The 26,525-nt window shown below is 37.6% G+C and overlaps 2 protein-coding genes across 5 annotated transcripts in view; one reads left to right on the top strand and one right to left on the bottom strand.

Moving 5' to 3' along the window:
• LOC128231318 (tyrosine-protein kinase receptor cam-1-like) overlaps positions 1-4,616 on the top strand; it is a 39,615-nt gene extending 34,999 nt beyond the window's left edge. The window contains exons 15-20 of the mRNA XM_052943975.1: positions 5-143; positions 875-973; positions 1,137-1,336; positions 1,458-1,580; positions 1,897-2,132; positions 2,238-4,616. Of these exons, the coding sequence (XP_052799935.1) occupies positions 5-143; positions 875-973; positions 1,137-1,336; positions 1,458-1,580; positions 1,897-2,132; positions 2,238-2,385 (945 nt within the window). The 3' untranslated portion in view covers positions 2,386-4,616. The remainder of the gene's footprint in view (positions 1-4; positions 144-874; positions 974-1,136; positions 1,337-1,457; positions 1,581-1,896; positions 2,133-2,237) is intronic.
• Positions 4,617-7,619: 3,003 nt separating this feature from the next.
• Positions 7,620-26,525, bottom strand: part of LOC128231317 (NAD(+) hydrolase SARM1-like) — a 35,360-nt gene continuing 16,454 nt past the window's right edge. For all 4 annotated transcript variants that reach the window (XM_052943971.1, XM_052943970.1, XM_052943972.1 and 1 more), the window contains 8 exons: positions 22,600-23,966; positions 21,898-22,077; positions 19,458-19,582; positions 17,245-17,480; positions 14,159-14,288; positions 11,789-11,978; positions 10,642-10,763; positions 7,620-9,218 (listed from right to left, as the gene is read on the bottom strand). In XM_052943971.1, coding sequence (XP_052799931.1) covers positions 8,990-9,218; positions 10,642-10,763; positions 11,789-11,978; positions 14,159-14,288; positions 17,245-17,480; positions 19,458-19,582; positions 21,898-22,077; positions 22,600-23,966 — 2,579 coding nt within the window. In that variant the 3' untranslated portion in view covers positions 7,620-8,989. The remainder of the gene's footprint in view (positions 9,219-10,641; positions 10,764-11,788; positions 11,979-14,158; positions 14,289-17,244; positions 17,481-19,457; positions 19,583-21,897; positions 22,078-22,599; positions 23,967-26,525) is intronic.

The raw sequence follows: 26,525 nt of genomic DNA, 5'->3' as shown, positions 1-26,525 counted from the left end.
ACAGGATATGGGTGGCCATCGCGGCTACGGGAAGGTGCGCCTAGATCGGCCGCTAGGGTTTGGTCATTTCGGAAGCGTGCGGCTTGGGCATGCGATCCTCAGCCGCCACTCAAGACGTGTGGCCGTCAAGCGGATCGTTCATGGTATCACTTCCGCCATTAAGTTTGTAAAAAAACCTTTAAGTTAAGGTATAGATAAATAAGACGTAAGAATTTGTGAGTTTGCCCTTAAAGCTGCACTCTCACATCTCACAGATTGAACATTTTGGCAACTTTTTTTTATTTTTAGTCTTGGATTGAACCAATTTATGCGAAAATTAATGTAAACCAGTCATATCAGACTGCTGACAAAAAAAATGAACGCAAAGTTTTATATTTAAGTTCAAATAAATGATGTTTAATGCATTTTTCTTAAACCGTTCGTAAAGCCTTTAGCCATAAAACATTAATTTTCGAACGGAAATATGAAAATCTGCGATCTGATCTTTTGTTAGCAGTCATGTATCACTGGTTCGCAGATATTTACGCAGAAATTGGCTCATTCCAAGACTAAAAAAATAAATAATAAATGTCAAACGGTAAACCTGTGAAAGTGCAGCCTTAATGCCTGTCAATCAATTTCATGCGAGAACCGTCATGTTTTTGTCACAGGACATGTGTTGATTGTATTGAATACATTAATAAAATATATTAAATTTGCATTAAGTCAGGAGTCTTTGTATTTATTACATCCACGATATTCGTATTATTCTTATTTCCTATATTTCTACTTTTGTCCTTACCTTGATCCAACTAAACTCCGCCCTAGGTGTCCTGTGATCATTATTTTATTAATGTATTCAATACAATCAACACATGTCCTGTGACATTTTCAGGCACAGATTCCAAGGAAATACTGCACGAAATCCAGAACGCAATGATGAGCTGCAGACACGAAAACATAATAAAAATCCATGGCTTCCGGTTTTTCAAAGGTTGGACAAAAAATTTTTTAATTATACTTTTGGTTCTTAATTGGCATATTTAGAATTCCTAAAGTGGTATATCGAGCGTAAATGCAACATGTTTTATGTACTCAGTCCGTCCACGAAACAGCTGACTGTAAACGTGCATTGTGACATGGGTGTATGTTTGTAGGCGCCCCGACGATCGTGATGGAGCTGGCGAACGGCGGAGACCTGGAGGAGTATCTCCGCCATCTGCGACCGGAGGTGAGTGCGCAGATTGCCGGTCTGGAGGCTCCGCACCGCCGGGAGTACCTGCAGCGGAAACAGCCCATATTGTACATATTCATGCTGCACGTTGCGCGGGGGATGAAACACCTAGCCAAACTGAAGGTGAATCATCGATTTATAACGATTTGATTTTTATAATGATTTTAATACTATCAATGATTTAAGTCATTTGTATGGTGATACATGTTGACTACGTTTCTCATAGCTATATATACTTTCATAGATAGTACATAGAGACCTAGCGGCTAGAAATATTCTCATCTGCGAAGGCCAGGTAGCCAAGATTTCTGACTTTGGCCTCTCACGGGATATCTACGGCAAAGAAAATTACAGGCGGCAGACAGATGTGAGTACGTCACACGTTGTTTTAGTTAAAGAAGCAATCGGTTGCATTCATGAAAGTCTTAAGCAATCACTATCGTACAAGCCAATTTAATTTTGCAAAATGATATTGCACAGACTCTTTGTGACGATATAATAGTTTTTTTCGAACTAAATCTTTGGCCACCCACTTTGCATATTTTAGAAAAAAAAGTTCTGTAACTGTACTACAATTCAACAGACTTCTCTCCAGCCAGCATATACCCAAGTTAAACTCATTGTTTGCTCTTAAACAGTTGAACATATAAACCAACTTACAGTGCAATATGCCCGTCTTACAGCGGCCACTGCCTTTCCGTTCGCTCGGTCCGGAGTCGTTGTCTAGTGGCACGTTTACTTCGAAGAGCGACGTCTGGGCGTTCGGTGTTCTGCTTTGGGAGGTGACGTCACTCGGCGAGCGGCCCTACGAGCACGCGCTCGCCGCCGCCCCGCCGGGGGTGCAAGTACACGAGCACCTCCGCAGCCTTCTTATGTCAGGCTACAGACTGGAATGGCCTAATCTCTGTCCGGTTGAACTGTAAGCAAATGCCTGTCTTCATTTTACTCAATTAATGCTATTTTCATATGTGTGAAGAATGGAAATGTACATTTGTCATGTTTATTGCTGCCTTTGTAATTTCAGTGAGGAGATAATGAAGGCGTGCTGGGCCTTGGAGCCTGCCGACCGGCCCGACTTCTCGTGCCTCGCTAACCGCCTCCAGCACTTCATTAACACACATCAACAGATGACAAGCCGGCACATTACACCGCACACACACAATGACCTGTAGTGCATGGCACAATGTAGCCTTAAAGGCGGAGATTTTCACACTTAAGATTAAAGCGTGATCGTAGTCCATGCAATTGCAATGTTTGATGTATGCGCAACTGTAATAGATGTGTGTGACTTAAAAAGAGTGTCAATCAAGTTTGTTTAAGTGTTATTCACATTTTCCCGTGATAATATTCAGGCAACTCATTTGACTCCTTAACTTTGCCCAAAACGGGCGCTAACTTCTTATGCATCAATTGCAGTATTTTTGCACAATTCCAGTATTGTACAATCGAATAATTTTTGCAAAAAATGCAGAATTCTTGCATTTGCAGTTTTCTTGCACTATCGCATTGTTTGCTGTATTTTAGTATTATTGCACATTCACAGTATTCTTGCACATTCAGTGTATTCTTGAACAATCACACTATTCTTGCACGTAAACAGTATTCTTGCAAAATCACAGTATTTTTGCGCACTGGCAGTATTCTTGAACACTCAGTATTCTTGCACATTCACAGTATTCTTGCACACCTGAGTAGTCATGCAGTACACTTGCACTGTCACAGTATTCTTGCATACTAACAGTATTCATACTCACTGACAGTATTCATGCACACTAACAGTATCCTTGCACAATCACAGTATTCTTGCACACTTGTAGTGTTCTTGCATAATCACAGTATTCTTGCACAGACACGGTATTCTTGCACACTCACAGTATTCTTGCACACTCGTAGTGTTATTGCGCAATCACAGTATTCTTGCACAATCCCAGTATTCCTGCACAATCACACTATTCTTGCAAACTAACAGTATTCCTGCACACTCACACTATTCTTGCAAACTAACAGTATTCCTGCACACTCACACTACTCTTGCAAACTAACAGTATTCCTGCACACTCACACTATTCTTGCAAACTAACAGTATTCCTGCACACTCACACTATTCTTGCAAACTAACAGTATTTCTGCACACTCACACTATTCTTGCACAATCACAGTATTCCTGCACACTCGCACTATTCTTGCATTGACACAGTATTTTTTGCACACTCACAGTATTCTTGCACAGACACAGTATTCATGCACACTCACAGTATTCATGCACACTCACAGTATTCATGCACACTCACAGTATTCTTGCACAATCACAGTATTCTTGCACACTCAAAGTATTCTTGCATTTACACAGTATTTTTGCACACTCACAGTATTCTTGCACACTCAAAGTATTCCTGCACACTCACACTATTCTTGCACAGACACAGTATTATTGCACACTCACAGTATTCAAGCACACTCAGAGTATTCTTGCACAGACACAGTATTCTTGCACACTCACAGTATTCTTGCACACTCACAGTAATTTTTGCACACTCACAGTATTGTTGCACAATTACAGTATTCTTGCACACTTACAGTATTCTTGCAGTACTCAAAGTATTCTTGCACATTCACACTATTCTTGCACATTCACACTATTCATGCACACTCACACTATTCTTGCACAGACACAATATTCTTTGCACACTCACAGTATTTTTGCACAGACACCCTATTCTTCCACAAATACAGTATTCATGCACACTCACAGTATTCTTGCAAACTCACATTATTCTTGTACACTTACAGTATTCTAGCCCACTCAAAGTATTCTTGCACATTCACACTATTCTTGCACACTCACACTATTCTTGCTCAAACACAGTATTTTTTGCACACTCACAGTATTCTTGCACAGACACAGTATTCTTGCACAAACACAGTATTCATGCAAACTCACCGTATTTTTGCACAAGTACAGTATTCTTGCAAACTCACAGTATTCTTGCACAGACACAGTATTCATGAACACTCAGTATTCTTGCACACTCACAGTATTCTTGCACAGACACAGTTTTCTTGCCCAGTCACAGTATTCTTGCAAACTCACAGTATTCTCGCACACTCACAGTATTCTTGCACAGACACAGTATTCTTGCACACCTGAGCAGTCATGCAATATTCTTGTACAATCACAGTATTTTATGCAAATACGTGGCATATACGAGAGGCATTGAATTATACAGCAACTGAAACTCGGTTATTAACTGTTATTACTTCCAATTTCAATATGTTGCAGCTGAGTTGAGTTTTTTTTTCAGACATAATGAAGATATCCATAATCAGCTTTAATGAAAGTAAGATTCTCTCACACTCTGATATTGTCTACATACTGTAGTTTTGGAATTGCTTACATGTATGAACTGGCTTTTCTTAGATGTTATAGTAAAATATGACATCTTAAAGGTGTATAATTCAAACTTTTTTCAATAGTCTTCATTACTTCATGAGAATACAAAGTATAGATACATTGTAATTTATTCATATAAACATTACACAAGGGTTTTAACACTGGGACACCACAGTTTAACCTTACATAACAAGAGATGTTTGTCAAACATTATGCCCCCCATGAGCCCCAGGTTGTCAAAAAGATTTGGACAATTGAATGAAATATGCATGGAACGAAATGACAGCTAATTTGTCATTGACATTGGATGCTTTTGAGGCAGTTTTAAGATTATTACTATTCAAAGTGTGGGGATAGTAGGTATAGTTTTTAATCATGTTCAAATGATGATGACTGATCTTTGCAGATAAACATGTATCCTTTTAGCAGCAGGGAATAAGTAAATATGAAGTAATTTTAATAACCAATATGATTGTGACCTTCACTAATGACCTCAAAATCCATAGGGGTCATCTACTGGTCACCCTCAACCTTAAAGGTCAAGTTAGAGGGCCATGGGTGCATGCATTGCTGAGCTATAACACAGACAAGATTTTTGAGTTTAAGGTCACTGTGACCTTTGACCCGATGATCCCTCTAATCAATAGGGGTCATCTACTGGTCAAGCCCAGCCTTAAAGCCAAGTTTGAGGGCCATTGGTGCAGGCATTGTTATCACTCCATCAACATTTTTGCATTCAAGATCACTGTCACCTTGACCTCTGACCCCTAAAATCAAAAGGGGTCATCAACTGGTTAGGCCTAACCTTCATGTCAAGTTTATGACTAGAGGTCCAGGAATTGTCAAGTTTGTGTTCAAGGTCACTGTGGTCAGGCCTAACCTCCAAGTCAGGTTTGAGGGCCATGGGTACAGGTATTGTCGAGTTATCACTCGGACAACCTTTAATCATTCAAGGTCAGTGTGATTTGACCTTTCACCCAATGACCCATAAAATCGAAAGGGGTCATCTAATGGTAAGGCCCAGCTTCTATGTCAAGTTTGAGGGCCATAGGTCCAGGCATTGTTGAGTTATCACTCGGACAAGCTTTGACATTTTTTCCCAATTGAAGTTCACTGTGACTTGACCTTTGATCCCTAAAATCAATAGGGGTCATCTACTGGTCAGGCCCAACCTTTGTGTCAAGTTTGCTGACAATAGATGCAGAAACTGTAAAGTTATCACTCGGACAAGCTTTGGTCTACATATGGACCGACAGACCGACATGTGCAAAGCAATATACCCCCTCATCTTTGAATGGGGGCATAATAAAAATTGAAAAAAAAAAACAAGAAAAAAAAAACAATTCAAGTAGGAGGTTTAAATAACTGATCTTTATGGTTATATGATATAAAATGATGAAGAAAACAAACAATGAATGAAGAAAAGCACACATATTGACAGATTTCAGTCTTAGAAAGTAACTGGTTTTTTTACTTCACAACACCATAATGTGTCGATAGGAGGTTGTTAAAATAGCCTTCCAAACAATGAAAAAATGAATAAATTGTCCAATACTCCTTTTAGAATACAAAAGTTATTGAATTACATGTTGTTTATGTTTTATGGATTACATTAATAATTTGTGAAATTCATTTGCTCCTGTCCACAAACTTTAAGACCAGTCCTCATCCTCAACATCATAGACAAGATCTATCGAATCTTCATTTACATATGGACTTCACCCAGTTACCGGTACATGTTTACTGAATGAACATGAACACCTTATAAAGAGGACTCTGAGTTGACCATGGGACAATAATCGACAAATAATTACATCAGAGTGATGGAACTTGTATAATTCTCATTGCCAACACAAAATGTTTTAGTGTGTAATTATCGAGAACAGTTTTAGAGGTATGGCTGACTTCAAAATTTTAGAACAATGAGGTCCATGAATCATCTTCTTTTTTCTAAATAAAACCAAGTAAAATGAATCAAAAATGAGTAATAATTTGGTTAGCAAATTAATGATACATGTATATGTCACCTTATAGCTAGTATTTGATTTCAACTCTTCCACATTATATGTTGGTCATTTTATATTGTATCTATATATGTATTGTGGTATGCCGGTAAAGGTTTTAGCTTCAACCAAGTTGAAAAGTTTAGTCAGTTTTGCACTTTGATATACTTTTCTAGCAGCAGATGTTACATCAAAACTGTAGTCCAAACAGAAACTGAAATATTTCATAGGAGTTGTTGTAGAAACAAGAGTTATCTAATTTTGAAGTAGTATTTAAAATTATGTATCTCAAAAACACTGGCCATTTTTTTCACTGTAAAGTGAATTATTAATATGAAAATCAAATTGCATTGTCAAATCAATAAAAACATGTCTGTGAGGAGTGACTAATGTAAATAAAAAATTGTGAAATACCCAGCCCATATAATTAGGGGGCTGGTGTCTTTTCTGGACTAAAAATCATAAAATTGTGCTTAAAAGCAGGTCTTTTCTCAAGATAGAAGTCCTTGTTAAAGTGCTTACGGGTCAGGGATATATAATAATGAAAATTTAACACCTTTAAAAGGTGAAGCATAATGTGTCAGTGCCTTTACCCTGTACCAAGGGCAGACCCCTCTGAGGATTAAAAACAATAACTATTAAGATTACAAAAATATCTTGGGGCGATTTTGTTGAAACCAAACTAGTTTCAGTAGTGGTTTCAAAGGTTTTGGTGGTTTAAAAACTTGTTTCAAAATTTTTGCTTAAAGTGATAAATGCAAGGTTTTGTGTACTGCTTCAACATGATGGAGCTTCTGCATGTAGCTAATCTCAATTTCTTCCAAACAATGATACCGCAGATGGTCGTTTGCCTGTTTGAACTAAATGGTGTTTCAATGTCACTGTGCGCCATGTTGCTTTTTCAAAGTAAGCTAGTTTTCAAAGGGAACGAACCGACGAACCGTCTCCCGAGGGCTTTCCATAGTTTCAAAAACCAGTTTGGGTTTTCGTTGGGTTTTCGTAAAACAAACAATTAAACTGGTCTTTATTTTATTTGAAACTGTCACAACAAATACACAGTTCGTGAAACCAATATAAAATCGAAACTACATGTAGTTTAATACCAACAAAAACGCCCTTATTGTACAAGAGGTATATATTGCGATACAAAAAACAATTTTGTGTATCTTTAGTGGTTAGTATGTTATTCAGTTACTGTATAACATATAACTTTTTAAAGGACCCCCATTTTGTGTAGAATTGGTAACTTTAAGCTGCTTAGATAATTTATTTTCCACAAATCCAAACTACTACATTTATCAAACACAAGCTATTTCTTAAACATTATGCAATCTAAGCGCCACTTTGTCAGAAACATATAAAAGATTGAATAAAGGTATTTTAGGAAGAAATGCATTAAATTATTAATGACTGCACAAAGTTTTCAAGAAAGTGAATATAATTTTTTGAACTTTAATATGCAACATGGTTATCTCAGACTTCTGACCTTAAAAACAATAGATGTCATCTACTGATCAAGGACAACTTACCACTGAAGTTCTCGAGTTATTATGCAGACAAAACTTGGTCTACATACCAACCTTTGCTACTTGTTTTTTAAAAAGGGGCATAAAAATCTGTTGTGTTGTATTTCCATTAGCTCCATGTTCTAACTTCCACCGTTCAAGCGGTGGAACAGTAAGAAAATTTTAACATCAGACATCACAATACTGAATGTGCAGTTATTTAAAGCTCTGACATTATCCATATGAATTTGCAAATTGTTATTATAAAATGTGATAGTTGAAATAGCTTGATGATTATTTTTTTAAATTTTGTTTTACTATTATGTTATATGAATTTTTTTTTTATTAATTCTAACATTGTTCTTCCCTGTTCTATTATATAGATACTAACCAAGCTCCCACAGCAATATCAAGTTTTTCTTGCTAATAAACATAGAAAGCTAAAGTACAGTATTAATCAACTGTTTTGGCAAAACATGAACACATTCTCAATAAATCACTACGGAAACAGTGCATGCTACAGTTGACACCCACATAACATTTGGGGTATCAATCTTTAACATTCATAGTCACATATGCATGCATAAAGCTTTAACACAACTAAACGCGCAAGGAAATGGACCCTAAACTTCTCAAGTGACAATGGTATCAGCTAAGCCTGTACCATCACAACACAAGATAAATACACTTAACCAAAAACACTTTTTGCCAATATTCTGTACAAAGTAATGTTTCTCTCAAGAAACATGTACCTTGAAAGCAATGTACTTGAATTCACATGTACTACAACATTATGTTCGTTACAATCGTGTACATCTATCTATATCACAATGATGACAATAATGGCATTCCACACACTGTCCATGGATCACAGTTCTCAGAGGCAGTCCTCGAACGAGGTGCCGAGCCCCTGCATATGGCCTCGCTTGGTCCGTGTTGTTGAGTCGTGGTGCCCGTGGGGTGATGAGCGCCCGTGGGGTGAGGAGTGCCCATGTGGGGAGCTGTCCTCGAAGGAGGAGCCCAGCCCGTGGAGCGAGGGGTGTTTCTCGCCTGTGAGGAATCGTTCTAGCTTCTCCACACATGCCTCCTGGTAGTCGTGGATCCACCTGTAACAAACAAGTAATTCATGAATTAACTTGTAACAAACATGTGAGTCAAGAATCCACCTGTAAAAAACAAGTGAGCCTTGAATACAACTGTAACAAACATGAGTCCAGAATCCACCTGTAACAAACATGTGAGTCCAGAATCCACCTGTAACAAACAAGTGAGTCCAGAATCCCCCTGTAACAAACATGTGAGTCCATAATCCACCTGTAACAAACATGAGTCCAGAATCCCCCTGTAATAAACATGTGAGTCAAGAATCCACCTGTAAAAAACAAGTGAGCCTTGAATACAACTGTAACAAGAATGTCAGTCCAAAGTACACCTGTAACAAACATGTGAGTCCAGAATCCACCTGTAACAAACATGTGAGTCCATAATCCCCCTGTAACAAACATGAGTCCAGAATCCCCCTGTAATAAACATGTGAGTCAAGAATCCACCTGTAAAAAACAAATGAGCCTTGAATACAACTGTAACAAACATGTGAGTCCAGAATACACCTGTAACAAACATGTGTGTACAGAATCCACCTGTAACAAACAAGTGAGTCCAGAATCCCCATGTAACAAACATGTGAGTCCATAATCCACCTGTAACAAACATGTGAGTCCAGAATCCACCTGTAACAAACATGACAGTCCAGATTACACCTGTAACAAACATGAGTCTAGAATCCACCTGTAACAAGAATGTCAGTCCAAAGTACACCTGTAACAAACATGTGAGTCCAGAATCCACCTGTAACAAACATGTGAGTCCATAATCCACCTGTAACAAACATGACAGTCCAGAATACACCTGTAACAAACATGAGTCCAAAATCCACCTGTAACAAGAATGTCAGTCCAAAGTACACCTGTAACAAACATGTGAGTCCATAATCCACCTGTAACAAACATGTGAGTCCAGAATCCACCTGTAACAAACATGTGAGTCCAGAATCCACCTGTAACAAACATGTGAATCCAGAATGCACCTGTAACAAACATGAGTCCAGAATCCACCTGTAACAAGAATGTCAGTCCAAAGTACACCTGTAACAAACATGTGAGTCCAGAATCCACCTGTAACAAACCTGTGAGTCCAGAATCCACCTGTAACAAAAAGGCAAGTTTTGAATCTAATCTAGTCATGAAACCGCCTGTAACAAATGTGAAAGGTATTTACATGAACCAGCATTTGATATATGCATATTGACTAGGGCATACTTGGATATTCTTCCAATAAAAAAACGCCAAATGTAGAGACATTGAAAATTGAAAATGAAAGACTGTTTTAATTGCTTCAGTTTTATCTCATTGAATATAATTTATAAGAAGTATTTTACTATAGTATATTTATTGCTTCACTCAGAAATACTCTAATACTCTTTAATTCTGATACTGAAATGTTAACTATATAGGACCAGAAAAGTGTTACTTGATGCCATTGAAGTAGCAGATCTGTCGTATATCCTCCGGGAGGGAGTCAGGGGTTGGCCACATAAAGTTGTCTGTCACAGGGATGATGTTACACTTGCTCTCCATGGCAGCAGCTATCTCCTGTGAACAGTCAGACATGAGATAGGCATTGTTTAGGAAAATGATAAGCTGCCAGGATTTGCTCAGATTGCAACATTTTTCCTACATAATTAAGCCCTTTTTTATAGATTGCACTAGAATTAATATATAATTAGAAGTTAAATTTTATTTATTTAAAAAAAAATATTAAAAGACCTGGGCAGAATTCAAGGGAACCTGACAGATTAAGAGTAATAATTTCATTGATGAACAGTACCTTTTCAAAAAAGTAATGTCAAATACTAAATAGTCTCTAACACTCCTGCAACTACTATTGTTCTGTGAGCCCTAACTTTCGGAAAAAGATCATTATTAAACAACTACCTATTATTTGTAGGAATGATGCAAGAAGAGCGATAAGTTTTACTATTGCTTTGGATAATGATAGTTAAAACACATAATGAAATATAAAGAGATGGTCAAATTTGATAATTCAAGGCCAATAACTTTAAAATCAAGATCATATTGTTTGTATATAAACATTGTAACCATATTTTGGCGAGGATCTGAAAAGAAATGTGCAAGTTTAAGAACAGAAGAAGTGACTTTGCTCAAAGATCTACATCAAATAAAATGCTTCATGTCCTTTTATAACAAAACAAATTTATATTGATATAAAAACTAACTTTGATATTACAACACCTTTGCTTGGTATTTAATTTGACGTTTTGGGAGAGGGCCGTAACTGATGTTGGTATAACTCGTGGCCCGATCCCTTTACATGTCAGATAATCACGCAATTGCTTTAAATAAGGTATATATATATATGATCTATTTGTATTGACTTATTGTCAACATACATGCAATAAACTATTATTAAATTAAAATAAATAAAATGCTTCCATAAAAGAACAGACAAGTAAGTGTACTACCACAGACGCTGCCGCTAGACAAAATGATCCCCTATGTCTACCATGCTACGCTGGAACGAGAAAAAAATATTCAATGAGATGAATATAAAAAAACTAAGTTCTCTCATGGACTGCCAAACATAAACCTTTCCATACCCTGTGGACCCAGTCTTTTCGCTGGGTGTCTCCGATACAGCGCTCCAGGGCATCTGCCGTCAGCACCAGAATAAAGTTCTTTGAGTGGCCAATGCTCGTGAGCAGACCTTCGTCAAATTTGCCGGCATTCAGTCGCTCGATGTCGAGGAACACGGAGAAACCACGCAGCTGGAGGTGCACTTTCAACAGGCTGCAGACAGATAGAGTGAATGCTCTATGGGTGATAAAACATTAACAGAACAAAAACATGCTCCACAATAACTACAAATCTCCAAGTTTTACTCTTGTAAGAGTACAAAATTAAAACTGCAGGGTTAGAAAGACAGTTTGTCGTATTTTTAAAATGATATAACTTCTAAAGTAAAACCATGAAACTACAAAGATCAACATTTAGTCTGTACATAAAACTTTATAGATCAACATTTAGTCTTCACATAAAACTTCATAGATCAATGTTTAGTCATCACATAAAACGTAAAAGATCAACATTTAGTCTTCAAATGAAGCTACTTATATCAAAATTTAGTCTTCACATAAAACTTTATACATCAACATTTAGTCTTCACATAAAACTTTATAGATAAACATTTAAACTTTACATAAAACTTTATAGATCAACATTTAGTCTTTACATAAAACTTTATAGATCAACATTTTGTCTTTACATAAAACTTTATAGATCAACATTTAGTCTTCACATAAAACTTTATAGATCAACATTTAGTCTTTACATAAAACTTAATAGTTTAACATTAAGTCTTCACATAAAACTTTATAGATCAACATTTAGTTTTCACATAAACTACTAAGATCAACATTAATTGTTCACACAAACTTTATATATCAACATTAAGTGTTCACATAAAGCTACATAGATTAACATTAAGTGTTCCCATGAAACAACATAGATCAACATTAAGTATTCACATAAACTGTGTAGATCAACATTAATATTAAAAAAAACTGCATAGATCAACATAAAGTGTTCACATAAACTGCATAGATCAACATTAAGTATTCACATAAGCTGCATAGATTAGTATTAAGTATTCACATAAACTACACAGATCAACATTAAGTGTTCACATAAACTAAATAGATCAACATTAAGTGTTCACATAAAAAATATAATATATATATATATATATATATATATATATATATATCTACATTTAGTTTTCACATAAAATATGTATATCAACATTAAGTATTCACATAAACTAAGTAGATCAACATTAAGTATTCACATAAACTATGTAGATCAACATTAGGTGTTCACATAAACTATGTAGATCAACATTAAGTATTCACATAAACAACATAGATCAACATTAAGTATTCACATACACTATGTAGATCAACATTAAGTATTCACATAAACTATGTAGATCAACATTAAGTATTCACATATCCTATGTAGATCAACATTAAGTGTTCACATAAACTGCATAGATCAACATTAAGTATTCACATAAACTGTGTAGATCAACATTAGGTGTTCACATAAACAACATAGATCAACATTAAGTATTCACATAAACTGCATAGATCAACATTAAGTACTCACATAAACTGTGTAGATCAACATTAGGTGTTCACATAAACTATGTAGATCAACATTAAGTATTCACATAAACAACATAGATCAACATTAAGTATTCACATATCCTATGTAAATCAACATAAGGTGTTCACATAAACTAAGTAGATCAACATTAAGTATTCACATAAACTATGTAGATCAACATTAAGTATTCACATAAACTATGTAGATCAACATTAAGTATTCACATAAACAACATAGATCAACATTAGGTGTTCACATAAACTATGTAAATCAACATTAGGTGTTCACATAAACTAAGTAGATCAACATTAAGTATTCACATAAACTATGTAGATCAACATTAAGTATTCACAAAAACTATGTAGATTAAAATTAAGTATTTACATAAACTACATAGATTAAAATTAAGTATTTACATAAACTACCTAGATCAACATTTAATCTTCACTTGACTTAAAGAGACTCCCTCATGTTTTTGGACCAAAAATTAGTTTTCAGGGTAACTTACTTTATCATAATTTTACTCTATGATATCGAATTTACAGAGACAATACAATAAAAGTATAATAAAATAGTTTGGTTTTAGTTGGGTGCAAACCCACGCCCATACAGTCAAGACAAATCATTAAAACAAAAAAGTGCTTTTAACAAAAACATGAGTAAGTCCCTTTAACAAAGAACAACTTTCGTCCATGGATTTTTATCAATGAAGTAGATTTGTAAGAATAAAAATAATGTTAGTTTGTATTCATCCATAATACAACCCTATCACTGCAAGCATGTGAGAGTTTAATGTACATTACCTAGCAAGCTGAGCGCCGTTGGTTCTGCGGTAGCTGATAAAAGCATCAATGGTTTTGTCACTGGTGTATGTGTCCGGGGCATCAGTGAGATCGACACTCGACTTGGAACACAGCGGGTGCATAACTTGCTCTGAAAAATGGTAAAACGGACTTGTTGCTCAGTACAACAACACAGTAAGTGCTGATACTCAATCTAAAACAGAGACAAACATTTGAAAGTGTTAATGAGATAAGTATAAACTATGGAAAAACTGACATGTGTTTTTTTCTGAACTTAAGAAAATTTAAGTGCAGTGTAGTATATTTATTGTACAAGGACACTAATAATCTGAATCATTCGAGTGCCTCAGGCAATTTCAGTAAAAGTATGAGTCAAAATATTTTTTTCAAAAAGTCTGAGTTCCAAAGCAAGGGTGTGAGTCCATACACATGCCAAATGTGAGGAAATGTGAACCCTGTGTACCCCACAGCTCTTAACTAGTACAGTATGATACTGTCTCTGAACAAGAGATGTTTGTCAAACATTATGCCCCCCCTGAGCGCCATGTTGTCAGGATTATATGGACAATTGAATGAAATATGCATGGACCGAAATGACAGCTGATTTGTTGCCGTTAAGGCAGTTTTAAGATTATGACCATTAAAGTGTGAGGATAGAGTGTGTTATGACCATGACCTTTGACTCTACGAACTCAAAATCCAGAGTCATCAGCTGGTCACCAGAAACCTAAATGTCAAGTTCGAGGGCCATGGGTGCAGGCATTGTCAAGTTATCACACAGACAAGTATTTTTCGTTCAAGGTCACTGTGACATTGACCTTTGACCCAATGACCCCTTAAATCATAAGGGGTCATCTACAAGTCAGATGCAACTCCAAGTCAAGTTTGAAGGCCATGGGTTCAGGCATTGTTGAGTTATCACTCGGACAACCTTTTACCATTCAAAATCACTGTGACCTTGACCTTTGGCTCTATGAATCCTAAAATCAATAAGGGTGATCTACTGGTCAGGCTTAACATCCATGTCAAGTTTAATGATCATAGGTTCAGGCATTGTTGAGATATCAGTGGGAGAAGATTTGTTAACTTTTTTGCGTTAAAGGTTACTGTGACATTGACCTTGGCCTGATGACCCCCAAAGTCAAGAGGGGTCATCTACTGGGAGGCCCAACCTTCATGTCAAGTTTGATGACCATAGGTCCAGGAATTGTCGAGGTCGCTTTCAAGGTCACTGTGACCTTGACCTTTGACCCCTAAAATCAATAGGGGTCATCTACTGGTCAGGCCCAACCTCCATGTCAAGTTTGAGGGCCATGGGTGCAGGCATTGTTGAGTTATCACTCGGACAACCTTTTATCATTCAAGGTCACTGTGACCTTGACCTTTTGCTCGATGACCCCTAAAATCAATAGGGACCATCTTCTGGCCAGGCCAAACCTCCAAGTCAAGTTTGAGGGCCATGGGTGCAGGCATTATCGAGTTATTACTCGGATAACCTTTTACCATTCCAGGTCACTGTGACCTTGACCTTTAGCCCAATGACCCCTAAAATCAATAGGGACCATCTTCTGGCCAGGCCAAACTTCCAAGTCAAGTTTGAGGGCCATGGGTGCAGGCATTGTTGAGTTATCACTCGGACAACCTTTTACCATTTCAGGTCACTGTGACCTTGACCTTTGGCCAGATGACTCCCGAAAACCATAGGGGTTATCTCCTGGTCAGGCCAATTCTCCAAGTCAAGTTTGAGGGCCATGGGTGCAGGCATTGTCGAGTTATCACTCGGCCAACCTGTTACCATTCAAGGTGACTGTGACCTTGACCTTTGGCCAGATGACCCCCAAAAACAAAAGGGGTCATGTACTGGTCAGGCCCAATTCCAAGTCAAGTTTGAGGGCCATGGGTGCAGGCATTGTCAAGTTATCACACGGAAAACCTTTAACCATTCAAGGTGACTGTGACCTTGACCTTTGGCCCAATGACCCCCAAAAACATTAGGGGTCTTCTACTGGTCAGGCCCAACCTCCAATTCAATTATGAGGGCCATGGGTGCAGGCATTGTCAAATTATCACTCGGACAACCTTTTACGATTCAAGGTCACTGTGACCTTGACCTTTAGCCCGATGACCCCCAAAAACAATAAGGGTCATCTACTGGTCAGGCCCAACCTCCAATTCAATTATGAGGGCCATGGGTGCCGGCATTGTTGAGTTATCACTCGGACAACTTTTTACCATTCAAGGTCACTGTGAACTTGACCTTTGACCCGATGGCCCCCAAAAACAATAGGGGTCAGCTACTGGTCAGGCCCGACCTCCAAGTCAAGTTTGAGGGCCATGGGTGCAGGCATTGTCAAGTTATCACTCGGACGACCTTTTACCATTCCAGGTCACTGTGACCTTGACCTTTGGCCTGATGACCCCCCAAAACAATAGGGGTCATCTACTGGTCAGGCCCAAGCTCCATGTCAAGTTTGAGGGCCATGGGTGCAGGCATTGTTGAGTTATCACTCGGACAAGCTTTAAAATTATTTTACCATTAAAGGTCACTGTGAACTTGACCTTTGACCCGATGACCCCCAAAATCAATTGGGATCAACTACTGGTCAGGCCCAACCTTCATGTGAAGTTTGATGACCAAACGTCCCGGAATTGTTGAGTTATTACTCGGACAAGCTTTGGTCTACCGACGGACCGACCGACTGACCGACTGACATACCGACATGCCTGTGCAAAGCAATATACCCCTCTTCTTCGAAGGGCGGCATAAAAATAGTACTGAATTGAGATCACATGCTAAATGTAAATGATATTACCATGGAATGAATTATTGATTAAGGTCAAAATGGCAACTCCCATTATCTTGTGATACAAAAATAAATGCCTGTTTATCCCATACTTTGTAAAATCATAAACCCGTAAATCCTAAATACCACCAACAAAATTAAATCACAATGAAATAGCAAAATATGAATCACTCTTATTTTTACAGACTCGATTAAAAAAAATATATGCATAAACATATCAATGTCATTAAACATAATAAATCACTTGTTGTTTCCTACAGGAATGCTGGCAGGTTCACCTACCCCTGATCTTCTGGAGTATCTTGGCACGGTGGATGCCGTTATGGATGGCACAGTCGTCACGAAGCTGGTCCTCTGAGATCTGTGGCAAATATGTTCGGTCAACCCCGCTCTGCAGCAGCTGATATGTGTACTGGCCCAGGTCACCTGACAACTCCTTCAGCCAATCAGAAAGCTTTGTGGGGTCACATGACGAGTACTCTGACTGTGTCTTCAGCTCATGTAGTTCCCTTAGAAACCTGCCATGTTTATATCATAGATTAATGATTAATTTATTTTCAAGGGATTTTACTGCCCAACTATTTACAACAAACTATAAACAATGGGGATGGGGAAATATCAGTGTGTTTTAATTTTCAGCATCTGTATGCTTTCGCAATGACACAAGGTTTTCATGTTAGAGTTTGTACTAGTTTAAAATGAATTTATGTTATTCACTCATTGAAAATAATTGAGTATTCAGGCCCCTCTCAGTATAAAATTGTTAAGCAACTTTTTTGGCTAAGTTAAGTATCAAATCTTGGAGTGATTTCACTTACTTAAAAAAAAATCAAATAAGAGCTCATTAATTCGTTAAACCACTTCATACTTTATACTATCAACTTGAATAGTAATTTTAAAAGTAACATCTAACAGTGTCAAAATTAGGCATTAACCCAGTATGTCATGTGACAATGTCATTAGAACTTTGAAGCATCACCAAGTAAAACATACATCACTCTGAATGGATAGATTAACACGTGGAATCGATGTATCATGAGTATACATAAAAACAAAAGTACCCAACAAAATAAGTGCAGTTGGATCAATATCAGAAACATTTTTCTGGTTTTATGTGACTCTAGTGTCATGAACAATAGGCATCATGTGAAATCTGAGTGTTTCTTTCCCCAGCAGTAGTATACCAGTATTAACAATACAGATGATTCATAAGGTACCCAAGAGTCACCTCAACACTAGATTTATGACTGATATTCAACTCTTTATATCCTGATTTTATTGTTGATAGATTGGAATGATGTGATCTACATTCATTGCCTGTGGCTTATGCCCCTAAATTACTACACAGCTACAGTAATCGGAATGACCAACAGAACACATACTGAATGATGAACAGAACACATACATCTTCCAAAGAGTTCATACGTATATTGTTGCATCTAAAAGATTAAGACCAAGTTCAGTAGCGATGCCTGTCTACCATTATACTTGCAGTATAAGCCCTAGTGGACTTGGCGACAACAGATTCGTTTACATATACCTTTTCTCTTCCTATCTTTCTACTTCTCTCTCTCTTTCTTCCGTTAGCTTAGCTCTTAAGTCAAACTCATACTAATCTTATCAATAGTCTGACACATTACAGGGAGGGTCATTTTTTAATGTTGTGATAACTTGTGGCCCAACCCAATTGTATAATAGTATTGTCAAAAAGATTTATATCACGGCTATATATATTATACAATAAAATGCAATTAAACTGATTGCATTTGTCTCAAAACAATTTCAAGTGAAATCAAGTGCTATATAGACTGCAATCCCTTGTATTTTACATCCTTATCTTACAAGGTAAGAACTAACCAAAAAACTGAGTATTTTCATTTAATACTCTTGGAACATTTCAATTCTGTACAGTGCAGAATATGCAAGTTGGTCAGCGTACAAGGCCTCTTGGGGTGAACATTGATTTGTGAAACATAGCTGTATTCAACTCAATGCATTATATGTGGAGTGAAGACTGCCCCCTGTAATCAACTCCAATGCATTATATGTGGAGTGGAGACTGTCCCCCTGTACTCAACTCCATGGATTATATGTGGAGTGAAGACTGTCCCCCTGTAATCAACTCCATGGATTATATGTGGAGTGGAGACTGACCCCCTGTTATCAACTCCAATGCATTATATGTGGAGTGGAGACTGTCCCCTGTAATCAACTCCATGGATTATATGTGGAGTGGAGACTGACCCCCTGTAATCAACTCCAATGCATTATATGTGGAGTGAAGACTGTCCCCCTGTAATCAACTCCAATGCATTATAAAGGGAGTTTAGACTGTCCCCCTGTAATCAACTCCAATGCATTATATCTGGAGTGAAGACTGTCCCCCTGTAATCAACTCCAATGCATTACATATGGAGTGAAGACTGTCCCCCAGTTATCAACTCCAATGCGTTATTTGTGGAGCGGAGACTGTCCCACTTTGCATCTGTGTGTACCTTTTCCTGATCAGGGAGGAGTTAATGCAGATACTCTCTGCCAGATCAAGGTCAGACATCTTCAACAGAAGGTCACCGTCCACCAGACACTTGCTGAACTGTGGAATGTAGTCATTGAACCCAATCTGAAATGGAACAATTACTTCCGAATAATTTCATGGCAATGCCACATACTTTCAACTATTTCTGAGGTAATTTCAAACAAAATGTAAGACAAACCATGAAACTTGTGCAGGAGTCAATATCATCTCTATGAAAAACTTCTCATTCAGTATTATTCACACAAGATCCTTCAAATTCCTCCCAGTGTAACTTCTCAGTAAACAGTCTCATATTGGCATTTTTCTGTTACTGATATGTGATATATAATATAAAAGTACACAAGGTTCCTATTGTGTAGCTGGATTACCAAACATACACCAAAGTTTTTAGTCCTAAATAAATTTACTTGTTGGAAAAAAAACACCATTCAGAAATACTTAAAGATATACGAGGGGTGCCCCAAAATATTGTTAAATTATTTACTACAAAACAAACCAGGATTAGGCTTACTTTCTTACAAATTGAGCAACAATTTTTTTTGGTGGATGGAATAAAAACAATGAGATTTCAGAAAAATTAAATGACATAGAGGATAATAAGGAAGTGCCATGCATGGGGAAAGTTTATTTGGCAAGGCAAAGGAATATATCGGGGAAGCTAAAGGGGAACCTGATAAATTCTGCATTTGATGAATACTTCAGACCAGCCAGAGAAACTTTACCATCCACGGCACAAACATGTTACTCTATTCATCTTGTCACATATTTGTTTTCATATCAAATATGCGATTTCAACAAAATATCTATTCAAAATAAGTTAATAACAATCAAGATATAGGAAATAGCTCTGCAAAATTGACAAACTTACTGTAAGATATTTCATTATAGAAATAAGTTACATACTTTGCATGCTCTGAAATCATTTTTCTGACTTAGTTCAGTGTTCAGAAGAATATAGTCCATTTGCAGTAACACATATTTTGAAATGTCATGTTGCCATTTTCAAATTCTGGGCTCTGGCCTGCCCAGGGTCATCACTCAACTGACTGACTTTCTAAACAAGATCACATTCTGTAGACAAAATAAGCTCAGTGAAATCACACAGACATAGTACCCAAACAGAAATATACCTAGAGTGTTGATCAGTGTTTCTTTTTTACTGAAAATGGGGCCAAAACTCAGCCCTATTCACAATCCCCAAAAAGTGTATGTTTTTCACAAACAAGAGGCACATCAGTGCCTGTGCTCCACTGGCCAAAAGGTTCAAGCAAAGACCACCTAACGAACATTTTCGTCAAGTTTCATAGAAATACAATCATCAATTTTTGAGGAGAAGTTATTTAAAAAATTTTTTTACTTTAATAGCTCTGGCTGCCATGTTGTGCAATGGACCGAAATGATTTGGGCAATTTGAGTAAAGGAGCACCAAACAAACATTTCTGTCAAGTTTTATCGAAAAAAGGTCATCGGTTTCGACGACAAGTCGTATAAAGTTTTTTTTATTTTTTTAGCTCTGGCAGCCATGGTGTGCAGTGGACTGGAACCATTTAACAAATTTTGGTTAATGACTACCCAAGTAACATTTCTGTCAAGTTTCATTGCAATACGATCATCGGTTTCTGAGGAGAAGTCGTTTAAAGGTTTTTAAACCTCTATATTGTGCAATGGACCGGAACCATTTGAGCAATTTTGGTAAAGCACCACCAAAGGAACATTCCTGTGAAGTTTTGTCAAAATCCGCTTATCAGTTTCAGAGGAGATGTCGTTTAAAGTAAAAGTTTACGCACGCACGCACGCACGCACGCACGCACGCACTCACGACGGACAATCTGTGACGACATAAGCTCCATGGCCTTCGGCCAGTGGAGCTAAAAAGGACTCGAAATTCACAATAATTTTTTCTCAACTAGTAGTTATATTTAAATGCCTTCCTAATTCTCTTAAAATTCTGAATCTTAAAGTGCCTTTGCTTTATGTCCTTGTATGAATTATACTAACATAAATTCCCAATTTTATTCATTTTGTCCCTATTTTCACAATTCTGAGGGCCCTGAAATCATTCACAAAATGGAAAAATGTGAGAAAAATGGCAGTTGCACAACAGCCTATGCCAACCAACATTCCTATGAAGTTTCATATCCATCTGGGAATATAATAATTGACATTTATCCCACTGACGTCATGTCTTACATTGGCAATGTCTGGTTTCAAGTAGTCGTGTAAATTAAAACCTTGATCAAATTGGTCAGTTTTTGAGATTTGTACTTTAAATTTTGCCCACTTTTTCAGATATTATGTATGAATCACCAAATTCCATAACTGTTCTGCCTTCACCTGTTATGCAACAATGACTGTCTAAAGTATTCTGGGGCGCCCCTCCTAAATATGTGTACACTGACCTGTGTAAGCCAAAATATGACATCCTCGTTGGACCAGAGTGGTACATTCTGAGAGAGCTTGTGTGGAATGCTTTCCCCAAGTATTTGTAGAGCGCTGGCTGCGAGACGAGAGGCGGTTGGGTTTGGGCTTGTGCTGGCAACCTTCTTCAGGGGCTCTACTGCTCCTATTTCCGTAAACACCTGCAGCAACATGGAATACAACTCAAAATTACATCATCATTTCATTTCTGAACTTTGGCTGAAACATGTCAACTTAAATATATATATATATATATACATTTACTTCTAAGTTATACCTAGATTTCTAAATATTACATGATTTTTTTATTAACAAGAGCCATCACAGACACATGACAAATGCCCCCAAATTGGCCCTGTCAGAGTGATAGCCCTTTGTTTAATATGAAAGTAATTTGAATAGATGTAAATAACTCAATCAGCTCTATCCTTTAGAGTGAATGTCTCTTACATAATAAAACCTATGCATATATTCTCTTGTTGCAAGCAGCAAACAACTGGCCATACTCTGACAACATTTATGCTTGCAGACTCACAGGAGCTCCCAAGACCGATTTTAGGTAATTTTGATAACTGATGTTTATAATGGACAGACTTAGCAACTGCTATATGCCTTACCCCAGGGGTATAAAAATATAACATTTTAAGCAAAAAAAATAATTCAAATAATTCTTCCTGCCTAACCTTTTCCCTGCCCTGCTCCACCTTGATGCCAGCCTCCATGGCAAAGTGGAAAGAGGCAAGGGCCTGTGGTTCTGTTCGTTTGCTGGTGAGGACGGGGACCAACCGCCGCAGCCAGTCCCGAGAGCGCCCATGCCGGTGCCACAGGTCCATGTGGGCAAACTCTGCTGGCGTGTGGCTGCTGATGAACGGCAGGACCAACTCCAGAGTGCCAGAATTTAGCACCTCCGTCTCTATCTTTTTGTCATAGGTGTTCGCTAGGTGAACAAGGACTGATATTGCTAAGCAGGCATAGTATCTAACAATGTCATCTCTATTGAAAGCTAATGGAAACAACCACTCAGGGACTTTGAGTCTGATCATCTGTGCGTGGTTTTCTGTCCCCCCATAGATGGCAAGGTTTGCAAGGGCGATGGCACAGTGTCGGAGGGTGAGGCGGTCCTGGCCACGACACCAGAATAAGATCACCTCCAGCCCACCCAGGTCTATGAGGCGGTGGCACGTGTCTTCTGATGTCTTGAACATGCTCTCCAAGATGCCTGTTGTCATCTGTGAGAGGTCACGATCTTCCTTGTACTTGAGACACACTGATACCAGCATGTCAAGTCCATTGGCTGCGACATATTCACGATTCTCTGTGGTTAAAACCTGCTCTAACACCCTCACACTAGCAATCAATAGAGCCTTTGACCCGGTCGCACTAGTTTTCAATATAAAATCTAAAGCTTTCTCTTGATGAATAATTGCACTTAACCCGTAAGCAAGATCTCTTCCAATGGCTGGCATTGCCCAAGCCTGTTCAATTAAGATATTGATTTCATTGAAAATTTCTATCAACTCTGAATCTACTGCAGTTGCAGACAGTTTAGCAATTTTATCTTTGAGTGTGGTAGACAGGGTGTCAAAGCTAGACTGGTAGGTTAAAGTATCCACATTGCCACGGGAGTCAGACTCCAGCTCACCCTTGAACACACGTCCATCCATACTGTCCATACTGGACATGCTGCCAACTGATATTGATCGATGATCCCGGTAATTCAAGGTCAAATCATTCACCCTCAGCTCCTCATTCTGTCGTATAGTCTCTAAAAAACGTCCTGAGTTTGACCTTGTAGGGGCAAAAAATAAGTTCTTGCCGGTGTGGTCCTCAAATGTTTCCTCCTTCGAGAGGTCAAAGTAAACCCTGGAGCATTCAGAAATGGAGTGGATGTCGACGTTCTCCGTGCTGTCCTGGGAGCTGACGGAGCTCGTCTGGCCGTGCCGCTTTCCTGTCAGCAGAGCTGCCTCTGACTTGGACCGCTCCAGAGACTTGAACCCATACGAGCCTCCAGATGAGCTGTCATCCTCAATAAGGAGGTCTGGTAGGCGACCTGGATAACAGAAACCTACCATTAAGTATAAACCAACTGTGCACATTTACAGTTCCTAATAGCAATGAATGTCAAAAGGCACAGAAATTGCAATGAATGTCAAAAGGCACAGAAATTGCAATGAATGTCAAAGGGCACAGAAATTGCAATGAATGTCAAAGGGCACAGAAATTGCAATGAATGTCAAAGGGCACAGAAATTGCAATGAATGTCAAAGGGCACAGAAATTGCAATGAATGTCAAAGTGCACAGAAATTGCAATGAATGTCCAAGGGCACAGAAATTGCAATGAATGTCAAAGGGCATAGACATTGCAATGAATGTCAAAGGGCATAGACATTGCAATGAATGTGAAAGGGAATAGAAATTACAATGAATATCAAAGGGAATAGAAATTACAATGAATGCCAAAGGGAATAGAAATTACAATGAATGTCAAAGGGTACAGAAATTACAATGAATGTCAAAGGGTACAGAAATTACAATGAATGTCAAAGGGAACAGAAATTACAATGAATATCAAAGGGAATAGAAATTACAATGAATGTCAAAGGGTACAGAAATTACAATGAAATGTTGCAAAGGGTACAGAGTACAAATGAAAAGCAGCAGGGTTAGCCTTTTCATTTGACAATTTTAAAACAATCAAATAAATTGACAAAAACATAGTAAATTAAAACATATACCGCAATTCTTACTTCTCTTTCAATAGCTTGTTCAGCTTTAAGCAACATATTGTAGAATTTATAAATTGAAATAATTGTGCAAAAACCATTTTTATAAGAAACAATAGTGTATTCAACTTACATTTAAGAATAGTTGAATGTTCAGATCATATTCAATAGTATTTCCAATGTGTCAAATCCTCATATGCGAATCACACAAACATTGCTGACAATACAAAACATACATAAGAGTGCTTCATGCGTAACAAACATTTATAACACTCTGTCACTGAATCTCATTAATGATGTATTTCAAAATGACTCAGCTTCAAACACAAAACATCCAACCCAGCAATGAGCAACATAGCAATCACTTTAACATTTGATCACTGCAAACTGAATATATATGAAGAAACTGATTGAAATAGTTGATCGATACAGCTAGGTTAGATAGTTTCCCTCCTCACCTTACATCTGCTGACTCAACGAGCAAGTGTTATCAGGACATTTCTAATTAAAGCTACTTAGCTTTTAGTGATAATTAAAGCCCATCATTGCAAGTTAGGCTTTATTTTCATTCAAAATAAAAATATATTGAACACATTCTGAAATTGCTGAAGGAACGTAAAACCAATATATGCATATATATACATATATCAAGTTTAATGCAGACATGTAACTTCTGGCATAAACCCTTCACATGATACTGAACATTACCCTACATGATAGTTATGTTTGAATGATTTATTGGTTTTTATTTTCAAGAGAAAAGCACTATTATCAAGGCAAAAATATAACACCATAACACTTTCTAGAGGCATTAAAGTTAAATTTCATCACACAAGGTGAATGTAAATACCCGAGGTCAACAGACTTCCCGTATAATATGTGTACACTCTCATAGTGAGCATGAGCACCCAGTTTCAAGTAGCTGACTCAAATACTTTTAGAGGTATAGCTAACATGACACTTAGACATCTTAAACAAGAGCTGTCAAAAAGACAGCGCGCCTGACTTTTCTGCTAGGTTATTTAAGTAGATGTAATGGTTATCTACCAAAATATAAAGTCTCAAGGCAATATATCAAATAGTTCAGATATATTAAACAATGTGACAGTGTTCTTACATGAAAAACTTCCAGAATTTCTAGGTCAAATAAAAAACGGCTATAATTTGAATTATATTCTGGGGCAGCTGATGCTACATAGCAAATACAGGATCTTTAGCTTTAGAAGGCTGGGGAGGCTGATGCTAAATAACAAATACAGCACCTTTAGCTTTAGAAGGCTGGGAAAAAAGTGCTACATACCAAATACAGTATCTCTAGCTGTAGAAGATTGGGGAAACCAGTCCTAAATACCAAATGCAGTACCTCTAGCTTTAGAAGGATGGGGAAACCAGTGCTACATACCAAATAGAGTACCTCTAGCTTTAGATGTCTGAGGAAGCTGATGCAAAATAACAAATAAAGTACCTCTAGCTTTAGAAGGCTGGGGAAACCAGTGCTACATACCAAATACAGTACCTCTAGCTTAAGAAGGATGGGGAAACAAGTACTACATACCAAATTCAGTACCTCTAGCTTTAAAAGGCTATGGAAGCTGATGTTACATACCAAATACAAGGGGTGATCCAGGATTACGTGGACTTCTTACATATTTTCTATATTGTTCGTCCAAATCATTTTTAAATTTATGAGTATCTTATTTAAAGTATTCTGCATAGACGGTATGAAATTTAGGTCTGTAAAATTAATGAGTATTGAAAAATTACGGGGTCTAAAATAACAGGAACACACTGTCGGAGCACCGTCGAAAATGTACGTTTACAAACTTTTTATGTATCCCTTTCAACATGCTTTTCTTCCATGTTTATCTAAGACATTCCGCCAAAT

The sequence above is a fragment of the Mya arenaria genome, chromosome 4, assembly GCF_026914265.1.
Source record: "Mya arenaria isolate MELC-2E11 chromosome 4, ASM2691426v1".
Classification (NCBI taxonomy): domain Eukaryota; kingdom Metazoa; phylum Mollusca; class Bivalvia; order Myida; family Myidae; genus Mya; species Mya arenaria.
The sequence above is the reverse complement of the archived record's forward strand: the minus strand, read 5'-3'. Positions and strand labels throughout refer to the sequence as shown.